Consider the following 24438-nt stretch of genomic DNA (forward strand, 5'->3'; position numbering starts at 1 on the left):
AAACTTAAAAATCCTAAATTTTCTGTTAGATGTTTAAAATATTTCCTAAGTTTTCTATTGTAAAATTTAATTATAAAATTATGAAAATAAATTATCTACATAGGTAAACAAGTCACAATGAGTGTGTGCTGTTGGAAGAGAGAGACAATTAACTTCCTCATTATAAAAATAATAATAATGACAAGAAGTCATATTCTCTGCATTTAATCCTTCATCTTGCTGCTTCTGCCTATGGAAAGGAAGCCACAGGACTTCCAGAGGAAAGAGTATTTTGATAAAGACAGCAAAAGCTCTGGATATTTTAACTTTTATCATGGACATTTTCAAGCATATTCAAAAGCAGCATGTACATATTGCCAACCTTGGTTCATTTGTTTCCTCCAGATTATTTATTATTTATTTACTGCTGAATCACGTTAAAGCAAATAATTTCACCTACCAATACTTCAAAATAAAGCTCTCACAGATAATGATGCTTTAAAAAAAAACAAAATTTGTCCTCATTATTTTCTCGCACTATTTTTGTGCACTAGGTATGTTCCTTTCTCAAGTCAGCTAAATAGAGTCTTTGTAAAGTCACACAAAAAAAGTCGTAAGTAATCTCTACAGCTCCTATGGATCCTTCATACAACTCCTCTCCAATCCGCTTCTCAATCCATGAGCTGGGCCTTACCGGGTCTGCTTTCAAGGACAGTAAACTGAAGTCCAGAGAGTTGACATGTCTCGTTTAGGCTCTCATGGCTGCAAAACTTCATGTGGGTCTCTGACTCGAAGCCCAGGCGGCAACTCGTGGAGCATCTTCCGTATCTCTTTCCTTCACTTCTTCATCCTTTCTTCGCACCTTCTTTACTTCTTCATCCTTCTTTCACTACTGTCAAGGGATATTTTATTTCTCCCTAGGAATCTGCTTACCATCCAAAACAGACTGTTATTTTTCATTGTCACTCATTCCACACAATTATTGACCATCAATGGTGGTCAAAACAAACAGGGTCCATCAGACAAATAGTCACATAAAGCACTGCAGGATGGTGCCTGCGATGCGAGCTATGACGGGAAACAGGGCTGAAGGGCCTTGCCCATCCCCCCAAGGGCAGCTGCGCAGATGCGGGATGAGCTCCTCAGGAATCCCTGGACTGCTCAGGGATTGAGCTTGGGGCTCCACCTTCACTGCCCAGAGCCTTTATGGGAAAGAGGTCGCGAGTGCAGAGCAGTCTTGGATTCTCATATTCTCAGGCCACTGCAATCATGTGCAGTGTTCTCTTCAGGAAATAATGTACTCTGGTGTCCCTGGAGGAGAGGAGCCCTGAGAAGCCAGGGGCCTGACCTGGGGCCAAGGGGCTGCTTTGCAATGCTGACTCTCTCCCATGGTCGCCCACTACCTGTTTCTTGTTGCAGTTTGTGGTGGGCCGAGACGGCACCTGTGGTGTGGTATGCGAACACTCCCCATTCGATGGCATCGTCCTGGTGCAGTGCACCGAGCATCTGCTCAAGCACATGTGAGTCTGGAGCCCAGGGATGCCATGCTGGGCCGAAAAAAATATGGGTGGTCGCTGGGGGCTGTGTCAGTCTGGAAAGTGTCTTAGCAAAAGATGAATTTGAAAAAAATTGTGTACTACATACACACACACACACACACACACACACGATGAATTTGAAACCCAGCTTTGAATGAGACATCATGTGCTTCATGGGCCATGGATAGGAGGCAGCAGATTTACGGCAGTCAGGGAGAAGTGTGGCAAGGAATTCTCAGGAACCTCTGCCTTGAGAGAGGGGAAGCCTACATCGACACCTATTGCTTATCCTGAGTGAGGGCCAGGCCCACGGCTGCCCCAGCACACGGGGAGTTCTCTGAGCCTCACTGTTTCCAAATCCCAAGGATGGGTCCCTCCTTAGCTTCCCAGCAGGGCTCCTCTATGCCTTAAACACACGGTGTTCCTTCCTCCATTCCCAATTTTACCCATTCTCTCCTAGAATCTTCTCCCTGCATCCAAGTCTTCAATTTCTTCCACGAAACTCTAGGGTCATTGAAATCTAAACCAAGCCTAGTAGGCACAAACCTGGTAGATGAGAACAACACAGCTTGCTCTTAAATTTCTCTCCAAGTCTTCTGTAAGGGTGTAACATGGTCTAATAGGAAAACAATGAAAAGAAATAATGGGTTTTGGAGTCAGGTGAAACTGGATGGAACCCCGGCCCTGCCACTTAATGATTTTGGTGGAGGCCTCAGTTTATTCATCTGCACAGTGGTTCAGGGGCAGCTCGTACCCCCTGAAACTCCGTGGCCACAAACACCGACATCTAAGATGATTGCAGAGAGCAAAGAAGCGATGCTTCCCACAGCTCTCTGGCTGCAGAGCCTCAGGAGGTTGCCTCTGTGCCCGCAGGACACAGAGCAGCAGGAAGTTGATCCGAGCAGACTCTGTCAGCGAGCTCCCCGCCCCCCGGAGGCTGCGGTGGAAATGCTCCCCGGAAATTCAAGGCCACTTAGCCTCCTCGGCAGAAAACCTTCAACGGTAAGGACAACCGAAGTCTCCTTCAAGGGGTCACCTAGGGACCGCCCTGCCCCTGCCCACTAGCTCCCAGGGCTCCCTGGAAGTTTCCAAAGACCCCGGCTCCTCTGCCTCCCCTTGGGCTCCACCTCTTCCCCATCCCTCATGGAAATGTAGTCAAACTAAAGGAGAGATAAAACTCTGGGGAAATAACCTTGCTGAAGTATCCATCATTTCCATAAAATGCAAACGCAGGGCTATTTTTTTTTTTTTTTTTTTTTTAGTTTCACCTGACTGAGCAGAGTCAAGGCCGGGAGATCATCCCCTGCTTTCGGGGGGAGTAAAAAACAACTGGTTTGAATAGGTCATTTGAATTCAAGCTATTTCAATTTGCTTGAATTTACACTGCAACTTGACAAGGGGGTCTTTTTCCCCAAGGGGAGGGGGCCATTCAGGCCCTAACGGGACCCAGGGAGGAGGGTCTGGGGCAGCAGGGAGCAGTGGTGGCAGCCGCATCCTGGCAACCATGTCTGCACTGTAGCTGTTGATTCTCCCATTCAGTAAGCAAACATCAATGCATTCATTCACTGGTTTGCTCATTCATTCATCAAACATATGCAGAGCTCTAGTGTGCACCAGGCCTGTGGTAAGTCTCTGAGAACACAGAAAGTTAAGTACCATGGGACCTGCACTCCATATTTGAGTGGAATAAGTAGACTCCCAGGCCAAATCGTGTGATACAGTAAGATTAATGCCAAAAGAAGAAACAACCATGCTGACCTGAACCCACAAAAATATAGAAGCTGAACTCTGTCAGGACTGTGAGGGAGGGCCTTGCAGAGATGGGCCTTGAAGGATGGATAGGAGTTCATGGTGCAAGCAGACGGGGAAGAGGCAGAAAGGCAGCTTCTTCAAGCTTGTACAGGTTCATAATGATGAAGGCTGGTTTGGAGACCAGCAAGTGAGAGAATGGCCAGAGCTGGGCCACAAAAAGGCAGTTGGGCCGCACTGTGATGAGTGTCACTGTCCTTCTGTTATGGGCCTAGAGCCTGCCCTGCCAATGGTAAGGAGCCGCTGGAGAGATCTGTGCAGGGGGTATGGGGACGCCCCGAAGGAGGCCGTGGGAAGGGCACATGTGAGCAGGACAGAGTGTGACCAGGCTGGGAAGCTGAAGAGTGGGAAGGACCTCTCCACCGGGAGCTGCCGGAGAGGACGCCTGGCTTCGGTGGGCATGGAGGGGCCTCAGGTGTTCTATAAAGTGGTGCTCACATTTCAGCTTTGCAGGGTTTTTCCAGAGCTAAGTCAGCAGCCAGGGCAGTGAGCTGGTGGGCTGCTGAGTCCTCAGCGGGTGAAGGAGTCCACTCACTTCCAGGGACCTGAGCAGACCCCATGTTCCCCAAAGCCCCCAGCTCCACCCTCCAGAGGCTGAGGAGAGCCAGGAGAGGCCCATGGATGGGGAAGCAGGAGGCTTTTCCCTGGCTGTCCTGAGGGACCCATACAAGGGGGGCCCATACAAGGGAGTGAGGCCCGAGTGGGCACAGCTTGGGGGAGAGATTTCCAGGTGGCCGTGGTGATAGTGAGCTCAGTCTGTCCCAAGAGTCTGTCAACAGGTGGGTCTAAGGGGCAAGTACTCGTGGGAACTGGGTCTCCTCCAAGTTCCCCTGTGTTCCCAGCACCCGGCCCCACTGAGAGCTGATCTGCTGTGAGCAGGAGGAATACTTCAAGGAGAGGCAGGCAGGGAGCATGGAGTCCCGACGGAAGCTGTGCATGTGGGCTCGGGTGCCCACTCAGGCTATGCGCTCTCCGGTGGGGAGGCACATAGACCTTGCCAGACACTGCTCCAGTGGGCAGTTAGTCCGGACCCCAGACTCCTAATGGAGGAGGAGATGATTCAATATGGGTGCCAGCCAGTGCTCAAGAGTCTCAGTGCAGACTTGGAAAATGTTCCTGTTACTCTGACAGTGAATTACAAAATCCCGGGCATGTCACCTGTGACACAGTGAGTCCCGGCCTCACTAACACAGCCAGGCCACCTCCGAACCCACTCTCCAGAGTCGAGTCGACACCCTGCTCAGCTGAGCTCACCTTGGGTCATGGTAGTCCTGGCATGGTGTGTGTTCTGACACTTTCATAGGTCAAGGCATGTCTCTGACACTTCAGTGCATTCTTGGAGGGCAGGGACTAAGTCCTCACCTTCCAGAATGCTAGGACACAGACCAGGCTCAAGAAGCCCAGGGAAGCCCCATGGTGCATGCATACTGTTTCGCATGCAATGAAAACGTCTTTTCTTTTCCTTTCTCAGAATAGTAAAGAACCTTGACTTCATTGTCTATAAGTTTGACAACTACGGGAAAACATTCATTAAGAAGCAGAAATGCAGCCCTGATGCCTTCATCCAGGTGGCTCTCCAGCTGGCCTTCTACAGGTGAGTGAAGGAGGAGTGAGTCTGTACCCGGGAGGGCTGACAAACACGGTGCTGTAGGATCTAGGGTCTAGAAGCATCCTGGAGGGAGGAACAGCGTTCTGTGAGTCTGGAAGACTGGAGAGTGACCGAGGCTGCCTGAAGGAGGAGCAGACTGAACTGGGTTACAAATCCAACCTCAGAACGAGAAGGATGTGCCATCAGGGAACTGCCTGGGTGATGGCACAGGGACACAGAGCTCCAGAGGGCTGGACTGTAGAGTTGAGAAGAGCCAGGAAGGGATACGGACCATGGTTGGAGTCAAGGGGCTACCCTCCATCCCAACTTCCCCCACCTCACCCAAGCTCTATTGCTGCAACCTGTTCCTCCCCAGTCTTCCCAATCTTGCTAAGGAAATGGAACCAGCAGCCCCCCAGCTGATCAAGACAAAGATTTTGGACTCATCCTTGATTCCGTCCTTTCTCGTATCCCCACGCACTGCCATATCCATTCTCCTCCAAATGTCTCTCACCTACCCTCCACCTCCACTGCTATCGGCCCCTCCCAGGCCGCCATCGGCTCATGCTTAGCCAACAGCAGCACTTCCCTAAGGTCACTGCTTCCACCATTACCCCTGATAATACTGTCTTCATGAAGAGTGAACTTTGAAATATGCAAATCAGACTCGATTACTTTCCACATGAAACTTCCCAGTGCCTTTACATCAGGATTAGAACAAAAGCCTGGCTTAGAAGTGCCCCCTGTGGACTGGTCTCACCTGAGGCCTTCCCACACCCCCAGCTCTCTCCTGCCTCCTGACCTTTGCCCTGGCTGTACCTCTGCCACCCACAGAAGGTGTGCGTGTGGGCTTGGGGTCACCACCCTCTACACGCACCAGCCCTTTCCAGCCCAGGTTCCATCCCTTGAAGCCTTTCCCCACCCCCTTATCTAATGCAGCCCCCTCTGGCCCCCTTGCCACCCATTCTCTATCATACCACATTGAATTTTCTTTTTCTTTCAGGCAGTTGTTACTCATGTGAATTATCTTGTTTGCAGATTTGCTGGCTTTGTTTTCTAGACTGTCCCCGCAACCCTGACACTCTGGGCATCTCGCATGCCTCTGAGTCCCTAGCACCCACACCATACCTGGCACAGAGTAGGTGCCAGAGACTGAATCACAGATGGAAGGTTTGGCCAGGAGTGGTTCGGCCAGGTCTGGGATTTAGACCTGGTGACCCAGGTAGCTGTGTGTCAGTGAAGGGGTGAACAGTAGGGAAATCAGGAGTGAAGGCAGGGAGAGAGGTGAATTAGCCTTACAGGAGGCGAAGAAACCAAAATTCGAAATAGATCTTCCTGGAGATGGGGCCAGCTCCTGACAGTTCCAGGGCTCCAGCAGCAGCGGCTCATCAATGCCTGCTATGAACGGTAAAGCTCTGCCCTCAAACCTGCTTTCAGTTTGCAACTTCCATGAAAGGCATAAAGTGACCCTGCAGTAAAGCTAGGGCAAGGCATTCTCACTAACAAGCAGGCAGCACTCGTGTGGACACAGCAGCCCAGTGTCCCCCTGCGGGGCTGTAATTCTCAAGGAAGTGAGTGCAGTTGCTTTGAGTGTCTGTCCTGTCTGGACACCTTGGGGAAGGTCAATGTCATCCCATATGAGGACTGGGCTTGCCGCTGAGACCTGAAGAGGCAGAAACCTCACCAGCACTGAGATGCTTGCAGGACCTACCTGGCATTTGGAATGGTGGTCAGTGCCTTCTGATACGCAGAGGGCATGGGGCCGAGATAGGCCATGAGGTCAGCATCCTGCCGGAGCCTCGACTGGGGATGCCACCAAGACCAGCTGCTCAGGACCTCTCTACTGTGAGCACTTCCAAGTTTCAAGGCCGGGAATGGACATAGCCAGAGGCTCCTGGGTTCATCGAATGGCCAAAGAGGATCTGCTTCCCATGAGCAGCGTTCTTCAGGCTCTAAGCTGTAATAATCACAATTGTTTTTATTTGTCCCTAGATTCAGCAGAAACCCAGAAGCTGCCTGAATTGGGGTTGGTCAATGACTGGCCAGTGATGGCTTTTGCCTCCAGGGACCAGGACAGGAGCTCCTTGCCAGAGTCTTGGGGAAATATGTCAGAGTGTACAGGAAGGTCATTCCCTTGCTCACCAAGCAAGACAGTATCACACACCCTGCAGAACTGGACACGGCCTTCCCAAACCTCAAGGAGCCCAGCCAGTGAGGGAGAGACATGTCCTGAGAGGGCTGAGATGTGGGGCCATGACTTGCTGGGTGACACTGGGCTGTCACTGCTTCTCTCCAAGCTCTGTGTCTTTTTTCCTCCCCTACTCCCAACACCAAGGACCTTACTGAGTGCTGAGAAAGGAAGTGTGCCCGCCAGGGGTGCAAGCCCAGGGACACTGGCCCAGTTCCCATGCATAAGGAAAGAGGGGTCCCCTGGCTGGTGGGGAAGTGGCCACTGCTGCTTGGGTCATAGTCATCAGGGAGGTGAGGCACAGCCATGGTGCCCATGGGTCTGTCAGAAGCCCAGCCGCCCCTGGAAGGCCTGGACAGCCATTTACGCTCACCAGCACTAAGGCCCCTCCCCGCCTCCCTCCAGAGGTCATGCTTGAATCAGTTTAAATAAAACAGGATTCCCTCATGGGTGGGAATGATTAATTACACAATTATTCCATTCTGTGCTATTCCTCAAACACTCAGGTCTCACAGTAAACTCTAGGTTTTCCACCAGGTGGGGAATTATTTTTGAAGCGCTACCCATCACTTCTTTATTTTATGTTAGTGCAGCATCCCCGGCTGTATACAAGCAAACGTGGCTCTCCATGTGGGAGACTCCCCAGCGTCGTCTTTGGGAATTCCCTCTAGAATTCTATTAATATTAAAATGAAATATTCTGACAAGTCAAGTCAGGGCTGTGAAAATAAAGCTTGCTGAGGCGGTTTTTCTTTCCGAGTTTATGATTTCCCAAGAATAAATTACCACGTGCCATTCATCCTTCATCCCACGCAGGCTCCACCGAAGACTGGTGCCCACCTACGAGAGTGCGTCCATCCGCCGATTCCAGGAGGGACGCGTGGACAACATCAGATCAGCCACTCCAGAGGCACTGGCTTTTGTGAGAGCCATGACTGACCACAAGGCTGCTGTGCTGGTAAGTCCTGCCCCATCCCATGGCCACAGGAAACCAGTGAGGCTGCTGTGGGTTGCCCTGGGCTCAGCCCTCTGACCACCAGACGCTTTGGCTCCGAGCAGCCTTTTAAACCCTGCGCTGCCTCTGTGTTCTGTTGACAGGCTTCTGAGAAGCTTCTGCTCCTGAAGGATGCCATCCGTGCCCAGACTGCGTACACAGTCATGGTGAGTGATGTCGCACCACCTCACAACACTGCACTTGAGCTGTGCCTGGGGCCTGCCAGAATGGGCACCATGGCATGAGACCCTGTGTGAGGGCCCAGCCACCTGTTACTCAGGGACTTGGCAAAGCCACTTCACCACCCAGTCTCTTGTTTCTTCGTTTTAGAACCTAAGTAACATAGCATTCCTGCTTTTGACATGGATTTTACAAGAATACAATGAGTTACCACTTTTCAAACCCTTTGAAACAACCATAATGATAATAATAGCACCTAATATGTATAGCATCTTGCAGTTTATACAAGAGGAGTCAACTGTGAGGGGAAGGGGCTCAAGCCTGGCAAGCGGTGGGGGTCACATACCTTCCCCAATCGCAGGCAAGGCAGTATCTGTTCCCACCTAGGGCTGCTTTTGCCTCTTATTCTCTGTATATTCATTTATACTACCTGTGAATAAAAAGTCTTTGCTGAAAATTAATAGGGAAATCAAACTTGTAAGGGAAATGTTTCCCTAGTTTAGAGAAATAATTTATTTTCTGGTACTGCAAAGCTATTGTTTGCAATAGCAAAATAGAGAATAAGCAGCGACTTGGACTACTCATTAATACCTTCATTGCAAGTCATTCTAATACAGTCTTTGAAGGATCATATAATCTATGAGAAGGAGCTGAACAAATTTCACTCTAGATAGTTGAAAACAGTTGCTAGATCCCTAATTCATCTAAATACTTAAGTGCTTGTTCTATTTGGGGAAAATGTAGCACCCGTTCATGTATTCAGTGGGTACTTTTTTTTTTTTTTTTTTTTTTTTTTTTGGTCTTCATGCTTTATGCCAGGCAAGGTGCTGGGTGCTAGGAAACAAAATATGAAGTCCATAAGCCCTGTCCTTAGGGAGGTTACCGTGTAGTTGGGAGAAGAGGCCCTTCAACGTGAATACCAATCCCATGTGAAAAGAGCCCTCAGAAAGTAGCAGGGGACATGGAAAAGCCAACTGTTTTCTCTGCTTGGGAAAGCCAGGAAGAATTCCCAGGGGAAGTGGTGCTTCATGTGAGCCACAAAGGATGAAGAGAGGCTTGTCAGGCAGACACAGGAGGGAAAGATGGCTCAAGAAGGGTACCACGTGCAAAGGCTGAGAGCCTTAAGAGAATAAGACCCATTCGAGGAAAAGCAGAGCACAGCTTGCAAAGGACCGTGGAGCAGGGGAGATGTTGGATTTCCCTGTTACAAAGTGTGTTACGGTGACTGCGTAGAAGAAGGACTGGTTGCAATTGGGGGTGGGAATGTTTGCTGAGACGCAGAGTTGCTGGTTAAGAACCTTTCTAATATGGAGGGAGAGCTGGTGTTTGGACTGGAGCAGGACAGGGGCAGGGTGAAGGGGAAGATGTAAACTCCTCCTCTTGGTGGAAGAAACTCCTCCTGCATGGTGGACTGCACACAGGGTTACTGTCACTCTCTCAGAAACCCTCCAAAAACAACAGCAAGGGATTTTTGAAAGCCATAAATACACCAGGGCAAAGGGAACTGGAAAGGAGTGGCAGCAACGTTTTAGAGCTGGAAAGCAGAACACATGGCGACTGACTCAGCAAACAGTGAGAGAAGCTTGGGAGACTGGGTAATTTATGAAGAACAGATAATTATTTTTTATTGTTGTGGAGGTTGGACGTCCAAGATCAAGGTGCCAGAAGGTTTAGTGTCTGCCAAAGCCTGCCCTGTGCTTCCAAGATGGCGCCATGTTGCTGCATTCTCCTGAAGGGTCAAGCACTGTGTCCTCACATAGTGGAAGGTGGAAAGGCCGAGGGCTGAACACTGTGTGCAGCCTCTTGTATGAAGGCCTTAAACCCATTCATGACCTAATCACCTCCTGAAGGTCCCACCTCCTAATCCTATCATACCATTAAGCTTTAACACATGAAGTTTGGACAGGACCCAAACATCCAAACCATAGCAGTTGATGATCTATATAAAAAGCAGTTAGACCCTCAGTTCCTCTCTACCACCCCAGGCAGCCAGGCTACTAGCCCCTCTCCCCAGTGGTGAGCTAGAAGTTCATTCTCTGGAGAGGCTGAAGCAGAAGGACTCTAGACTTGAGAACACTAGGCACGGCTGAGGGAGGGAATACTGTATGGAAATTAATTGGTTAATTAAAGTCTTCTTACTTACTACTAAGCCCTCCAGCCACTCAGCTCCATACACACTGGGAACTAGCTCTGTAACCACCCCTCACCAAGCAAGAGATTAGAAGATTCCTCTGTGGTAAAATTAACCGGGCCAAGAGAGAACACTCACAGAAACTGATAGTTGGGGCCCACAGTGAAAGAGCCTAGTCAGCAGACGAGGTAGTGGTTTGTCAAGAGGCAGAGCTGCTAGTTAAGAACCATTCTAATATTGAAGAAGAGCTACTGTAAGGCCAGTGAAGCCCTCAGGTTAACAAATACATTTCACACATAAATCTTCTAATCATATTTTCAGTGCTTTATCCTTAAATACAAATAGCCATGGACCCTCAGACATTGAGAAGACACAAAAGAGTAAAACCAACACCAACAAACATTTTTGCTAATTAAAAAATATCTTTTTAAAAAAACTTGAAATGGACCAGGCACAGTGGTTCATGCCTGTAATCCCAGCAATTTGGGAGGCCAAGGCAGGCAGATCACCTGAGGTCAGGAGTTTGAGACTAGCCAGGCCAAAATGGCAAAACCCTGTCTCTACTAAAAATACAAAAAAGGCCAGGCGCGGTGGCTCACACCTGTAATCCCAGCACTTTGGGAGGCCGAGGCAGGCGGATCACCTCAGGTCGGGAGTTCGAGTCCAGCCTGACCAACATGGAGAAACCTGTGTCTACTAAAAATATGAAAAATTAGCCAGGCGTGGTTGCGCATGCCTGTAATCCCAGCTACTCAGGAAGGCTTAGGCAGGAGAATAGCTTGAACCTGGGAGGTGGAGGTTGCACTGAGCCAAGATTATTGCATCATTGTACTTCAGCCTGGGCAACAAGAGCAAAACTCCATCTCAAAAAAAAAAAAAAAAAACCCACCACCACCACCAACAAAATTATCCAGGTGTGGTGGCACATGCCTGTAATCCCAGCTACTAGGGAGGCTGAGGCAGGAGAAATGCTTGAATCCAGGAGTCGGAGGTTGCAGTGAGCTGAGATTGCACCACTGCACTCCAGTCTGGGTGACAGAGAAAGACCCCTTCTCAAAAAACAAACAAACAAAGAAACCTTGAAATGAAAAAAGTACAAGAAACAACTGAACAGTTTAAAAGTGATCATTGAGATTCTTTGAAAAATAAAGGAGTTACTTCATCTATATGTGATAGGAAACTAAAAGCATTTTTCAGGAAATAAAAATAACTCTGGGGGAAAATATGGTAGAAAAAAATTCAGTGGAAGAATTAGAAGATAATCTGAGACAATATCCCCAAAATATCAACACAACAAAGAGGTGAAATACAAGAGAGAAAAGAGGCTTAGTCCAGGAGAACAATATTCCAAATAATTGTTGTTAAGAAAGAGAAAATGATGGAGGGGGTCCTCAACAAAATAATTTAAGAAATTTCCCCAGAACTGAAGAACATGAGTGTCCATATTTAGAGAGTTCATCAAGTGCCTTGCTTAATAGATGGAAAATACTCATAGCAAAGGAAATTTCACAACACTAAAGATGAAGAGAAGATTCTAAAATCTATCAGAGGACAAAAAAATCAAATACAAAGATCCATAAAAAAGATGTAATTAATTTCTGAACAGCATCGTTGGAATGTGGAAGATAAAAGAGCAGTGTCTTCAAATTCTGAGAGAAAGTGACCTTCAACACACATTTCATACCCAGCTAAACTATCATTAAATTTGAAGATAGATCAAAGACATTTTTAGACAGAGAAAGTCTCAAATATTTTACTTATTAAGCACCATTTCTCATAAAGCTACTGGAGAATGTAGACTTCTAAAGTGAGAAAATAAAACATAAAAGAGGAAATCATAGGCTCAAAAAAATCAGAAGATTTAACACAAGAAAAAGATAGAGGGTTGTCCCCAGGATGATAGTAAAAGGAGATCACAAATCAACAGTTGTTGAGTAGACCTAGAGAGCAATCAGTCCATAAAGAAGCAAGAAGTGAGAGGATGAATGAAATTCTTGCTGCATGTTTAGGAATCAATTAGAAACAGATACATGGGGCCTGGTGTGGTGGCTCACGCCTGTAATCCTAACACCTTGGGAGGCCGAGGCAGGTAGATCACCTGAGGTCAGGAGTTCAAGACCAGCCTGGCCAACATGGCGAAACCCCATCTCTACTAAAAATACAAAAAATAGCTGGGTGTGGTGGCACATACCTGTAATCCCAGCTACTCAGGAGGCTGAGGCAGGAGAATCACTTGAACCCAGGAGGTGGAAGTTGCAGTGAGCCAAGATCACGCTACTTCACTCCAACCTGGGCGAAAGAACAAAACTCCATCTCAAAAATAAATAAATAAATAAATAAAAGAAATAGATACATGGAAAGCAAAGGAAGTAAAAAAACAATTTATACATTGTCAATTCTAGAGGAAACAAAAAATTCAGTAAGAAAGGAAATCTAATCATAGTACAGTACATGACCCAGCTGTGAATACTTGCTTAATTATACTTATGTATATTGTTCTGTATACATGATTATGCTGTATCTTGATCTAACTACAAAGAGTTAAAATGTAATCTTATTGGGAAGATGGGAGAGTAGAAGTGTGCTAGGGGAGCAGGGTCATAAAAGAACTGAAATTGGCCAGGTGCAGTGGCTTATGCTTGTAATCCCAGCACTTTGGGAGGCCGAGGCAGGTGAATCACGAGGTCAGGAGATCGAAACCATCCTGGCTAACACAGTGAAACCCCGTCTGTACTAAAAATACAAAAAAATTAACCAAGCGTGGTGGTGGGCACCTGTAGTCCCAGCTACTCCAGAGGCTGAGGCAGGAGAATGGCATGAACCTGGGAGGCAGAGGTTGCAGTGAGCTGAGATCGCACCACTGCACTCCAGCCTAGACCACAGAGCGAGAGACTCCATTAAAAAAAAAAAAATAGCTGAAATTTCACTGTTTATAACAAGAAGATTATAGGTAAAACTGAGAAATTCAGTAGTGGTAACCTAAGCATATATTTGGAGGAAAGAAAGTATATGCCCAAAAGAAATAGCTAAAAGACTGTAAGGAATTACCTCCTTGGGGTAGGAATCCGTGCTGGCAAAATGACCTTGGCTTTTGGCTTATTTGGATTTCTAAACGATATAAATATATGACAATAACAACTTTAAATTATTAAAATGTCTAGGAAAACACCCTCCAAAGCATTGCCATAGGGTTGTGTTAAAAATTTGAAGTTGATGAAAACAACCAAATCAGATATGGGTTTGGGGAAAGGAGAGATACAAAGACGCTTACGAGGTGAATCTGGTGTGTGGTTGGACACGGAGGATAAGGAAAGGGGAAAAGAAGCAAGGAAACCTAATAACTGGTAAGCATATTTGCCAGTGGTCATGGAGAAAGGAAGTTCCAATGGCAAGGTGGTCCAGAGCCCCCATCACTTACTCTCCCACTGTTCTGTAGTTTTCCTTCCTCACACTTGAGTTTATGATCATGTTTTTTTGCATGGTTGATGAAATCTGCCCCCCACTACGCCACAAGTTCCACAAGGACTAAGTCTACAACTGTCTCGTTCTCTGTTGTGGCTCCAGGACCTGCGGCACTAGGCACATAGTAGGCACTCAATTAAGATTCCCTAAATGAATGAATGAAATACTGAATTATAAGTCATTTCACTCATTATTACTCATGGCTCTGAGCCAAACAACCTGTGAACTCAGTCTCTCTTGCTACAGTTATTCCAAGGTGGTAAAAAGAGGGGTGAGTTGACTGTTCACAGGGCAGCTGCTTCTATGAACCAACACAAATCAAGAATTAAATAGAGGAAACCAGAGAAATTAAAAGAGTAGTCTCCTTCACAGATAGGCCCACCGTTCTTTCCTTCTGTCCTAACAGGGCACATCTAAAGTAAGCTGTGGTTGTGTAATGTTTGTCTTTTCAGCCTCTAATTGGGTACGTTCATAGAGAACAGAGCCTGTCATCTTTATGCATTCATTCGCAACCGAAAGAGAACAGCTGTCAAATCCCTAAACGTGCCTTGTAAACCTATACCAAGTTCATTGTGAATGGGAAGTTTCTTCCTGTGCAGGGCTTTGACAGCTAAGTGGCCATCCTAGAGAACTGTGAAACCCCAAGAGTTACCCTGATGTTGACCCAAAAGTGATTGTTATGGGTGAGGGTGGCCCCCTGAGTCTCCATCAGCCCCTAGAATTGCTCCAAATAAACATGTAGTCCAAAAAAACCAGTGTGCATACTACATACCCAGCCTCAAGTGGGGGAGCCATAGAATGAGTACCCAGCCCCACTTCCAGACACCCCACCTTCCATGAACCCCTCCTACATTGACATCCTGGAGCTTTCTCTATATTTCTATCCTTTGATGAAAGTTTAAATATATTGTGATAATAAGAAAAAGAACTTTTATCATTCAACTGCCTCTTTCCCCTTGAAAATGTCAGCTGAGCCTGCTAAGGGGTCTAGTTCCTGTCTCAAAACGATTTCTTAGATTATGGATCCAGTTTAAATGAATTGATCCTGAGCCATGAAATAGCAGCCAAGATTCAGGAACAGATCTCACAACCTCTATCCTCCATCTCTTGTTCCCTGGGCTCCTACTGGAGGAGACAGCGCTGATTGTGGTGACAGTCCGTTCAGGACAGCCTGGGATGCCCTTCACAATGCTTGCACAGGATCCAGCAGTCCCCAAGCCCTGCACACAGCCTTCTTCCCAAACTCTCTCCCCTGCCCAAGTAGTTGGTAGTTGAGATGTCCAGGCCAGCCCCATTCTTTCCACTTAGAGAACCAGCCAGGCGTAGGTGTGTAGGGGATGCTCAGACTCACTAACCTTTAGTTCAGATATCTCAAGCTAGAACCCAACCTGCTCTGGACTCACTCAGTGCACGTGGAAATGTGCAAGGGCCCAGGAGCAGAGGCCGCATGGTACAGCGGTCAGTCCTGAGCAGCCACTCACACACATTGTTGGCAGCAGGCACTGGATAAGAATGAGCCGTGGCTGCTGGAGTCACCAGTAGCCCTGTGGACTACAGAGGAGGGAACAAGGAGTTGCAGGGGGCCCACTTCTCATCTCCTGTTCTTTGCCCCCAACTACCCAGGCCATAACAGGGATGGCCATTGACAACCACCTGCTGGCGCTACGGGAGCTGGCCCGAGCCGTGTGCAAGGAGATGCCCGAGATGTTCATGGATGAAACCTACCTGATGAGCAACCGGTTTGTCCTCTCCACCAGCCAGGTACAGCCCCGTGCAGCCATCGCCCAAGCGTAGTGTAGTCAGTAAGCTTTCTAAAGAACAGTGACAACAAGCCCACTAGCTGGAGTCAGGCAAATCCTGCCTCTGCTTTTTCTGAACTACGTGACTGTCAGCAAAATGATCTGAATGTTCATTAGAAGATGGTTTACTGACTAGGCTTGGTGGCTTACAACTATAATCCCAACACCTTGGGAGGCTGAGGCAGGAGGATTGCTCGAGCCCAGGAGTTTGAGACCAGCCTGGGCAAAATGGAGAGACCTCATCTCCCTATTTTAAAAAATTAGCTGGGCATGGTGGTGCGTGCCTGAAGTCCCAGCTACTAAAGAGGCTGAAATAAGAGGATTGCTTGAGCTGGGGAGGTGGAGGTTACAGTGAGCCTTGATTGCACCACTGCATTCCAGCCCGGGTGACAGAGTGAGACCCTGTCTCAAAAAACAGAAAAAAAGAAGAAGGTTTCCCATCTCCTAAACGAGAGTAATCAGCAGACCCTACTTAGCCAAGGTGGAGACAGTACAGGAACACACCCATTCTGGTGCCCTAACCGTTACATCTTACTACCTTTCCATCTATTACCGCGGTTTCCATGGGCTCTGACACCCAGCAGGTCTGGAGTGAAGTCTTGGCTCGGCCAGATTCAATGATGTAGGGAGAAAGCCCACTCCAGGGCCTGGCATGGACAGGGCCCTCTAAATAGGTCACAGATATTATTGTAAAGGGCCACGCGACCAACAGCAGAACATTCGTGGCCAGCCCAACATCTAACCAGTCGGCAGCGTGTCCTGTGTGAGGGCCACTGCCACAAAGACAGAATGCAATCCATTAGATAGAGGTCGTGGTTTAGGAGGGGAAATGCCCCACAGCCATCAATTTACTAAAATGCCACCTCATCTGCGAAAAGCTGGACGTGGGCAGTACTGGGGTTGATGAGCTGTGTTTGAGGACAGAAGCCCACTCAGTAATTGGATGTTGTCATTATGGCAGTGAGCGTGCAGACGTGAATAAACGAGGACAGAACACAGCACCATAAATTTCTCAGGAAATCATCCATGGGCAAAAAGTGCTTTGGAATGGCTTTATGGCCTTCGGCTATTGCACGGCAAATTTATCTGACAATGCGGTGACTCTATTAGCAAGACTAATGGTTTGTTCTGCCCCATTAAAACAGCCAGTGTCACTTCCGAAGGCCTAAGCACACAACACCAGGAACCTGTAGGTTTAAAACAAACCAGGCCCTGCACCTGCCCGAGAATCCTTTCTACTTTTTTCCATAGGACCAGCTAATAAAATTAATCTGGGGTGTGGGGGTTTTGTTGTTTTCCAACTGGAAAGTAGCATTTATGGCTTGAATGCTTTCAGAAACATACTTTCTTGGTTTGTGATCTGGATTACAAAATCTCAGCACTCTGAATTCAAAACATACTAGGTGCATAAGTAAAACTCCAGTTGATGGCAATCTTTGAAACACCCAATGCTGGGTAATTGGGCATGGCCAGGCTGCAGGGAGAAATCAGAGCAGCCAAGCAATACTGACAGTAATTAAGGATCTGGGGAAAATCGACAGAGAGGATGGGCCAGATTTCCTCCAGTTCATAAATTCCTCCCTCCGGAAAGCATCTAACTGTGGGGTGCCACCAGGGGACCATTTAGTAAATTACCTGATTGCCTCCATGCCTCAAATGGCCCCCAGGTGAAGGGGAGACTCAGCCCAAGACCCAGCACCAGGTCATGATGGGAACTTCCAACTCCACAAGTAGAGCAGATTGCACACCAGGGAGTGGGCTTGGGGCCCCTCGTCCTCTGATATCATGCAGTTAGATGGGTCTGTTTTTATGACTCTGGCTGTGTCCATCCATGCTGAAGCAATCACTTGATTTGGTTAATTCAGTCAAACCCCCAGGTGGAAAACAGTCAGAGAAGCCAAGCCCAGTCAACGCTGGCAGGCTGCATTCCAGAACAAGCAGCTTCTGACCTGTCCTCTCCTCCAGGTGCCCACAACCATGGAGATGTTCTGCTGCTATGGTCCTGTGGTCCCAAATGGGTATGGTGCCTGCTACAACCCCCAGCCAGAGACCATCCTTTTCTGCATCTCCAGCTTTCACAGCTGCAAAGAGACTTCTTCTAGCAAGTTTGCAAAAGCTGTGGAAGAAAGTCTCATTGACATGAGAGACCTCTGCAGTCTGCCGCCACCTGCCAAGAGCAAGCCATTGGCAACAAAGGAAAAAGCCATGAGGCCCAGCCAGGAACACCAACCTTAACTCCTGCCACTAGGTTTCACCTCCCAAACTCAGCCTCTAGAGCAGCCAGACCCTGCCGATCCCCACTCCCATCCCTTACCCCAGCTTGCCACAGCTCCCTGTCCTCAGAGTCCAACCCACAGATCACACAGAGTTGGAGTGTTAGGAGAAAAGGGTCCCCTCTTTATGTATGGGAATCGTCATTTTCAAGGTGCCTTTGGGCCTGTGCACTGGGAAACGGGACCAGCCTGGCTCGGAGGCAGCCTGGATGCACTGGCGAGCCACAATGAGGACTCCTGTGGTCCTCGGAAGCTTAGTGTTCATGTCTCCTTCTCCAGCAGGACCTAGTGTGTCCAGGTGATGCTTCTGCCCAGTGAAAGGATGAGTCACCTTATTACATGCAATGTACCTAAATGAGTTAGGAAGGAAGAGGCTAACTCCAGGTCATTACCTTTTTTCTTTTTGTGGGGAGAGGAGGCTGTGTTTTGAGATTCAGAGCATTCCAATCGTGGCATTCTCAGTGCCTCCACTGAGCCGTACAGTCCTGTGAGCACCCGCTCCTCCTAAACACACCACAGAGCCCAAGTCCATTTAAAATATAGTGACTTGGGCCCACAAACACATTTCTGCTTTTGTGCCCAGGGGCAGCCTTCTGTTGAGCTCAGAAAATTGTGTCCAGCTATTCTGAAAGGAAAAAAAATTTACCTGTGACTGCCCTGGAGTTGCTGCCACTCTCTGCTTAGCAGACGGCATCAGGGCCAGTCCAAGAAAAGTAAACTGCACAGCCCCAAGCAGATGGCGCCTGGTGCCAGTGGGTTTGCAAAGGACCTGGCCCCTTCCTGGGGTCCTGCCATTTGCGTTTTTTCTGCATCTTTTCCCCTCTCCTCCCCTCCTACATGCTCCAGTAGGTGGAGAAGAGAGATGGTTACTTTGGGTTTTTCTGTTATCTGTTTTAGGACAGAGATTTTTAAGAAAACCACCCTGACATTAATTTCAGAAAATATTAGTGATTCAAGCAGGATCCTTAGGCAGCTGGGCTCCTTTGTTTGGAGCAGGCTATCCAGGGACTCTGACAAAAACCCATGTGGTAGAGCCTAGAGCAGGGCTCTCTTCTGGCCTCAGGGACTGAGGGGACAGCTGGCAGGGGGCAGGGCTGGTAGGAGGGCACAACCTCATCCAGAGTCAAACCTAGCCCCAGCTCCAGCTCCAGCTCCACCCCCAGCTCCAGCTCCAGCATGGGCAGGATAGACAGGTCAGCCCAGGCAGAGTTGAGATGTCTGGAGAGACTGTGATCATAGAAGAGATGCAAGAGGCACTTCCCTTTGGAGCACATTTTTATGGGAAGTCTAAAGGGCAGGGGAAGGGAGTGAGAAAGCAACCAAAGAAATCTACAGCACAGAGCCTGTGTGTTCTGCTGCACGTCCCTCCAATCCTGCTGCTTCCTGCTGAGCACTCTGCTCTAGCCCAGGAATCCTATAGGTTTCCCATCTTTGGGCCACTGTGAAGGCTCTCCATACTTCGACCTGGACTGTCACAGGCCAGCAGAGGTGGGGTGGGCATTTGACCTTTGCTCAGCTCTTTGAAAACACAAGCAGCCTCAAGAAGTGAGTCCCTTGAACCCCTGGTTTTAGATGGAGGATCTCTATTACATGTTGTGAGAGATTTGGGCACCGCCCTTTGAACATACAAACTTAAGTCATTGGCCTGTAGATTGATGCTCCTTCCCTCCCACAGCCACCTTCCTGCTCTGCTTAGGAAGTTGCAGCACAAGGGTCCTGCGGTTTTCTGGGGAAAGGCAGCCCACTTGCTGTAAGTTGGCCCAAAGCTACTTGTCTGTTCTTTCCAAATGACCACAGTGCAGATCCGAGTTCTCCTCTGGTTTCTTTCCCTCCATGGATGTCTGGGCAGACAGAGAGCTCCAGCTATGGGACCAGGCAGCCCCACCGACCTTGGCCAAATGACACGCATGCCCAGAGACTCAATTCCCTCCACTGTCAAATGAGAACAAGAATGTCCCCACTTGCAAGACTATGAGGATTGGAGGGCATGTGTGTTGAGGACCTTGCTGGGTCAACAATTCATTTGTCTTTGTCTGGAGTCTGCCAGCAGCAGTAGCCAATGTTTAAAAGACACAGGGGCCAGGAGAGAAAAGGGAGGAAAGAATTAAGTCTCTCCTAGTCTATGGCATGCCATCACGGGGTCGAGTAGGGGCAGGGAGGCTTCATGGGGCCTACCTTTAGGATGACATTACCCCAGTGGACATTGTTTGAGTGGTTTTCTTTTAAACTATTTACACTGATATGACAGACCCAAACTCATATCTGCTCCAAGCACACGGAAAGGTAACTCACTCTGCACATTCGGATATCAAACCATGCACTGTGAGGGCTATAAGAAACGCAAACAGTAAATGCCTGGCAGGAGGGAACACTTCCTCTCTCTGAGGAAGAGGCTGGAAGCTGGTCTTCCCCCTCCAATAATACACGGGTGCACTGAGTCTTTATGCAACGGCAACACTGAGCCATGGCCAAGGGCATCTCTACAGGGATCCTGGGAAAGGAGCCTGCTCCAGGTGTCCCCAAAGAGATGGAAAATGAGATAGTCATTTGGAACAGTGATGCATATGTATGTGGCCACCTTACAATACTGCTAAGTTGCTAAAATACATAAAGTTAATATTTGAGTTCTATTTTTATAAAATAGTTCTAGATTTATGGCAATATATACGCGTATAGCCTTTCAATTTTAATTTCTAGTTTTGTGCTTTGAAGAAATATATGTATGATTAAAAAACTGTATATTGTAAGCATTATATTCAAATTATTTAAAGATTGTAAGCCTATATTCAATAAAAAGTAATGCCAAGAAAGATGATGTTGGCCATTGTTTCTACCCAGACTCGCTTTAAAATATAACGTCATAAATTCTCTCAGCTGGGTCAACAATTCATTTGCCTTTGTCTGGGGTCTGCCAGCAGCAGTAGCCAATATCTAAAAGACACAGGGGCCAGGAGAGAAAAGGGAGGAGAGAACGAAGTCTCTCCTACGGCATGCCATCACGGGGTGGGGCAAGGGGCAGGGAGGCTTCATGGGATGCTTGTGATCAGGTTGACAGAAACCTGGGTGTAGACAGAAAGTGGGTGTCTCCAGTTAAGCCTGCACAAACATGTGTGGACAATGTGCAGCAGAGAAAAGAGCACAAGGCTCAGAGGTCAGACGCCTGGACAATAAACACAGCTCTGTTTCTAACTTACTGAGGACTTTGGGTAAGTCATTTCTCCTCTCTAGGCTTAGTTTCCGCATCCTTACAATGGGAATATTGATATCAGCATTACTCAGTTCCAGGGCTGTAGAGAGATGATATGAGATGGTCCCTGTTTGAAAACTTAGGAAGTGGTGTAAAAGCCAAGCCTTCTTGTTGCATGCTCACACAGACATATGCACACAGCTTCTTTTGCCCTGCACAGCTGACATACATTCCAAGCTGCAAGATGTCCTTATAGCCATGAAAATCCACAAAATCCGAACTGAGATTCCTCCAAATGGAAGCCCAAATGCCTTCCAATTGGACCCTAAAAAAGAACCTTGAAGTGTTTGGGTTTGTGGGATTCAGGATGCTGGAAAGGCACTATTCAAAGAGATAATGGCTAAGAGTAGTCCAGCAGGAGTGGAGGGGAAAGGAAAGAACAAGATCTGAGCAATGTGGGTTTTGCTCTTACCACAGATGTCACAGGCATCCTCGAAGTAACCAGATGCAGACACTGAGAGAAGGGCAAGAGCAGGCAAGCCGACCCGCAGCATGCAAAACCACGCCACCCTCCTGCAGCCTCGGAAGCTCCCTGCAGGGTGGGTGTTGGTACAGAAGCAGGGAAGAGTCCCTCCCAGGTTCATAAGAGCAGCTAGAAGTTTCCAAATTACTCCTAAGCAGTTCTCCTTGGAGAGTTATGTGAGAAAAAGAGAGAGAGCGAGAGAGAGAGCGCTAGGTGGAGGGAGGGAGATTGAGAGACACAGTGTGCAGTACCTTGGGTTCCCTTTATAAATTCAGCCTATCTCCCTGTTTTTGTGCTCCTGAGTTTTCATTTCAAAGAAGCCTCTTGAGTCTGCAAGGTGAACAATATGCCACATCTGGGACAAGCTGGCCACACATCCCGCAAAAGGACCTTTCTAAAAGCTGTTCTTTCTTGGCTCCCAGGGACCAGCTCTCTCCTTGTTCTTCTACTGTGTGCTCCTCCTAGCTCCTTCTGGGCTTTCTCTTCCTATTTCTGCAGTGTACATCCCAATGGACCCCTTAGTCTCTGTTTCTTATATTAAGGTGCAGCAATATGGGCTGAGGTGAGGCAGAAGGGCCTCTCCACCTGCAAAACCATATACAAAAAAAGGGAAACGTTTTAAAATATATAATCAAGTTCAAGAGAAAGAAAGCAAGTCCTCACATTCCAGAAAAGAGAAAGATGTCCAGAGCACAGCACTAAGCAGGAGCCCAAAGTGAAGCAGAATAGAGCCTCAGTGGCTCCAGCTGGGTTCACCGTCCCTGCAAGCAGAGAAGACATAACAGCTCATGCAAGGCAGGAGAAGCAACTAAACTCCCTGCACAAACTGGGACCTCCCAGAGGCATGCCGACCATGTGACAAGAACTAGAAAAACGTTTCTGATCAGTGCAGGAGATGAGAAAAAAAGCCTGCCATCCACAGGGCTGTAGATGGGGGAAAAGACATCCATGAGAAAGTCAAACCATAAACTCATGCCATACATGGACGAGGAGCTTGAATTCATACCGCTTATATGTACAGCAGGCACTCCAAGCCGATAATTTTTTTATTCTTGCCAAACATATTTATTTATTTTTATTTCAATAGCTTTTGGGGTACACGTGGTTTCAGGTTATATGGATGAACTGTATAGTGGTGCAGTCTGAGATTTTAGTGCACCTGTCAGCTGAGTAGTGTACATTGCACCCAATACATAGTTGTTTTAAAATCCCTCACCACCCTCCCACACTCCCCCTTCTGAGTCTCCATAGTCCATATCACTCTGTGTGCCTTTAAATACCCATAGCTTAGCTTCCACTTATAAGTGAGAACATACATGTTTTTTGTTATTGTTCCTGAGTTACTTCACTTAGAATAATGGCCTCCAGCTCCATTCAAGTTGCTACAAAAGACATTTCCTTCTTTTTCATGGCTGAGTATTATTCTATGGTATACACATTACATTTTCTTCACTCATTGGTTTATGGGCACTTAGATTGGTTCCATATCTTTGCAATTGTAAATTGTGCTGTAATAAATACACTTACACAGGTGTCTTTTTGATATAATGACTTCTTTTCCTTTGGACAGATGCCCAGTAGTGGGATTGCTGGATCAAATGGTAGATCTACTTTTAGTTCTTTAAGAAATCTCCATGCTGTTGTCCACAAAGGTTGTACTAATTTACATTCCCACTAACAGTGTATAAGTGTTCCCTTTTCACCACATCCATGCCAACATCTATTGTTTTCTGACTTTTTAATAATGGCCATTCTTGCAGGAATAAGGTGGTATCTCATTGTGGTTTTAATTTGCATTTCCCTGAGGATTAGTGGTGTTGAGCATTTTTTCATATGTTTGTTGCCATTTGTATGTCTTCTTTTGACAAATGTATATTCATATCATTTTCCCACTTTTTGATGGAATTATTTGGTTTTTTCTTGGTAATTTGAGTTCCTTGTATAATAGATTCTGGATATTAGTCCTTTGCTGAATGCATAGTTTCCAAATATTTTCTCCCATTTTGTGGGTTGTCTGTTTACTCTGTTTACCTTCTTTTGCTGCACAGAAGCTTTTTAGTTGAATTAGGTCTCATTTATTTATTTTTGTTTTAGTTGTATTTGCTTTTGGAGTCTTAGTCATTAATTCTTTGCCTAGGCCAATGTCTACAAGAGTTCTTCCTAGGTTATGTTCTAAAATTTTTATGGTTTCAGGTCTTAAGATTTAAGTCTTTGATCCACCTTGAGTTGATTTTTGTATAAGGTGAGAGAGAGAGATCCAGTTTCATTCTTCTACATGTGGCTAGCCAGTTTTTCCAGCACCATTTGTTGAATAGGGTGTTCTTTCCCCAATTTATGTTTTTGTACACTTTGTCAAAGATCAGATAGTTTTAAGCATTTGCCTTTATTCCTGGGTTTGCTATTCTGTTCTATTGGTCTATGTGTATACTTCTATGCCGATACCATGCTGTTTTGGTAACTATCACCTTGTAGTATAATTTGAAGTTCAGCAATATGATGCTTCCAGATTTGTTCTTTTTGCTTAGGATTGCTTTGGCTATTTGGGCTCTTTGTTGGTTCCATATGAATTTTAGGATCCTTTTTTCTAATTCTGGGAAAAATGATGTTGGTATTTTGATAGGAATAGCATTGAATCTGTAGATTGCTTTGGCCAGCATGGTCATGTTCACAATATTGATTCTATGAATCCAGGAGCATGGTATGTGTTTCCATTTGTTTTGTCATTTATTATTTCTTTCAGCAGTGTTTTGTATTGTAGTTCTTCTTTTAGAGTTCTTCCACCTCCTTG

At 47.0% G+C, this 24438-nt stretch overlaps 1 protein-coding gene across 2 annotated transcripts in view; it reads left to right on the plus strand.

Annotated features, from left to right (window-relative positions):
• The window catches only part of CHAT (choline O-acetyltransferase), a 54354-nt gene extending 33604 nt beyond the window's left edge, over positions 1–20750 (plus strand). For both annotated transcript variants that reach the window (XM_045399879.2, XM_015456011.4), the window contains 7 exons: positions 1399–1499; positions 2391–2519; positions 4798–4920; positions 7918–8059; positions 8200–8262; positions 15492–15629; positions 17633–20750. In XM_045399879.2, coding sequence (XP_045255814.2) covers positions 1399–1499; positions 2391–2519; positions 4798–4920; positions 7918–8059; positions 8200–8262; positions 15492–15629; positions 17633–17902 — 966 coding nt within the window. In that variant the 3' untranslated portion in view covers positions 17903–20750. The remainder of the gene's footprint in view (positions 1–1398; positions 1500–2390; positions 2520–4797; positions 4921–7917; positions 8060–8199; positions 8263–15491; positions 15630–17632) is intronic.
• The last annotated feature ends 3688 nt before the right edge of the window (positions 20751–24438 follow it).

This window comes from Macaca fascicularis, chromosome 9 (genome assembly GCF_037993035.2).
Source record: "Macaca fascicularis isolate 582-1 chromosome 9, T2T-MFA8v1.1".
Classification (NCBI taxonomy): domain Eukaryota; kingdom Metazoa; phylum Chordata; class Mammalia; order Primates; family Cercopithecidae; genus Macaca; species Macaca fascicularis.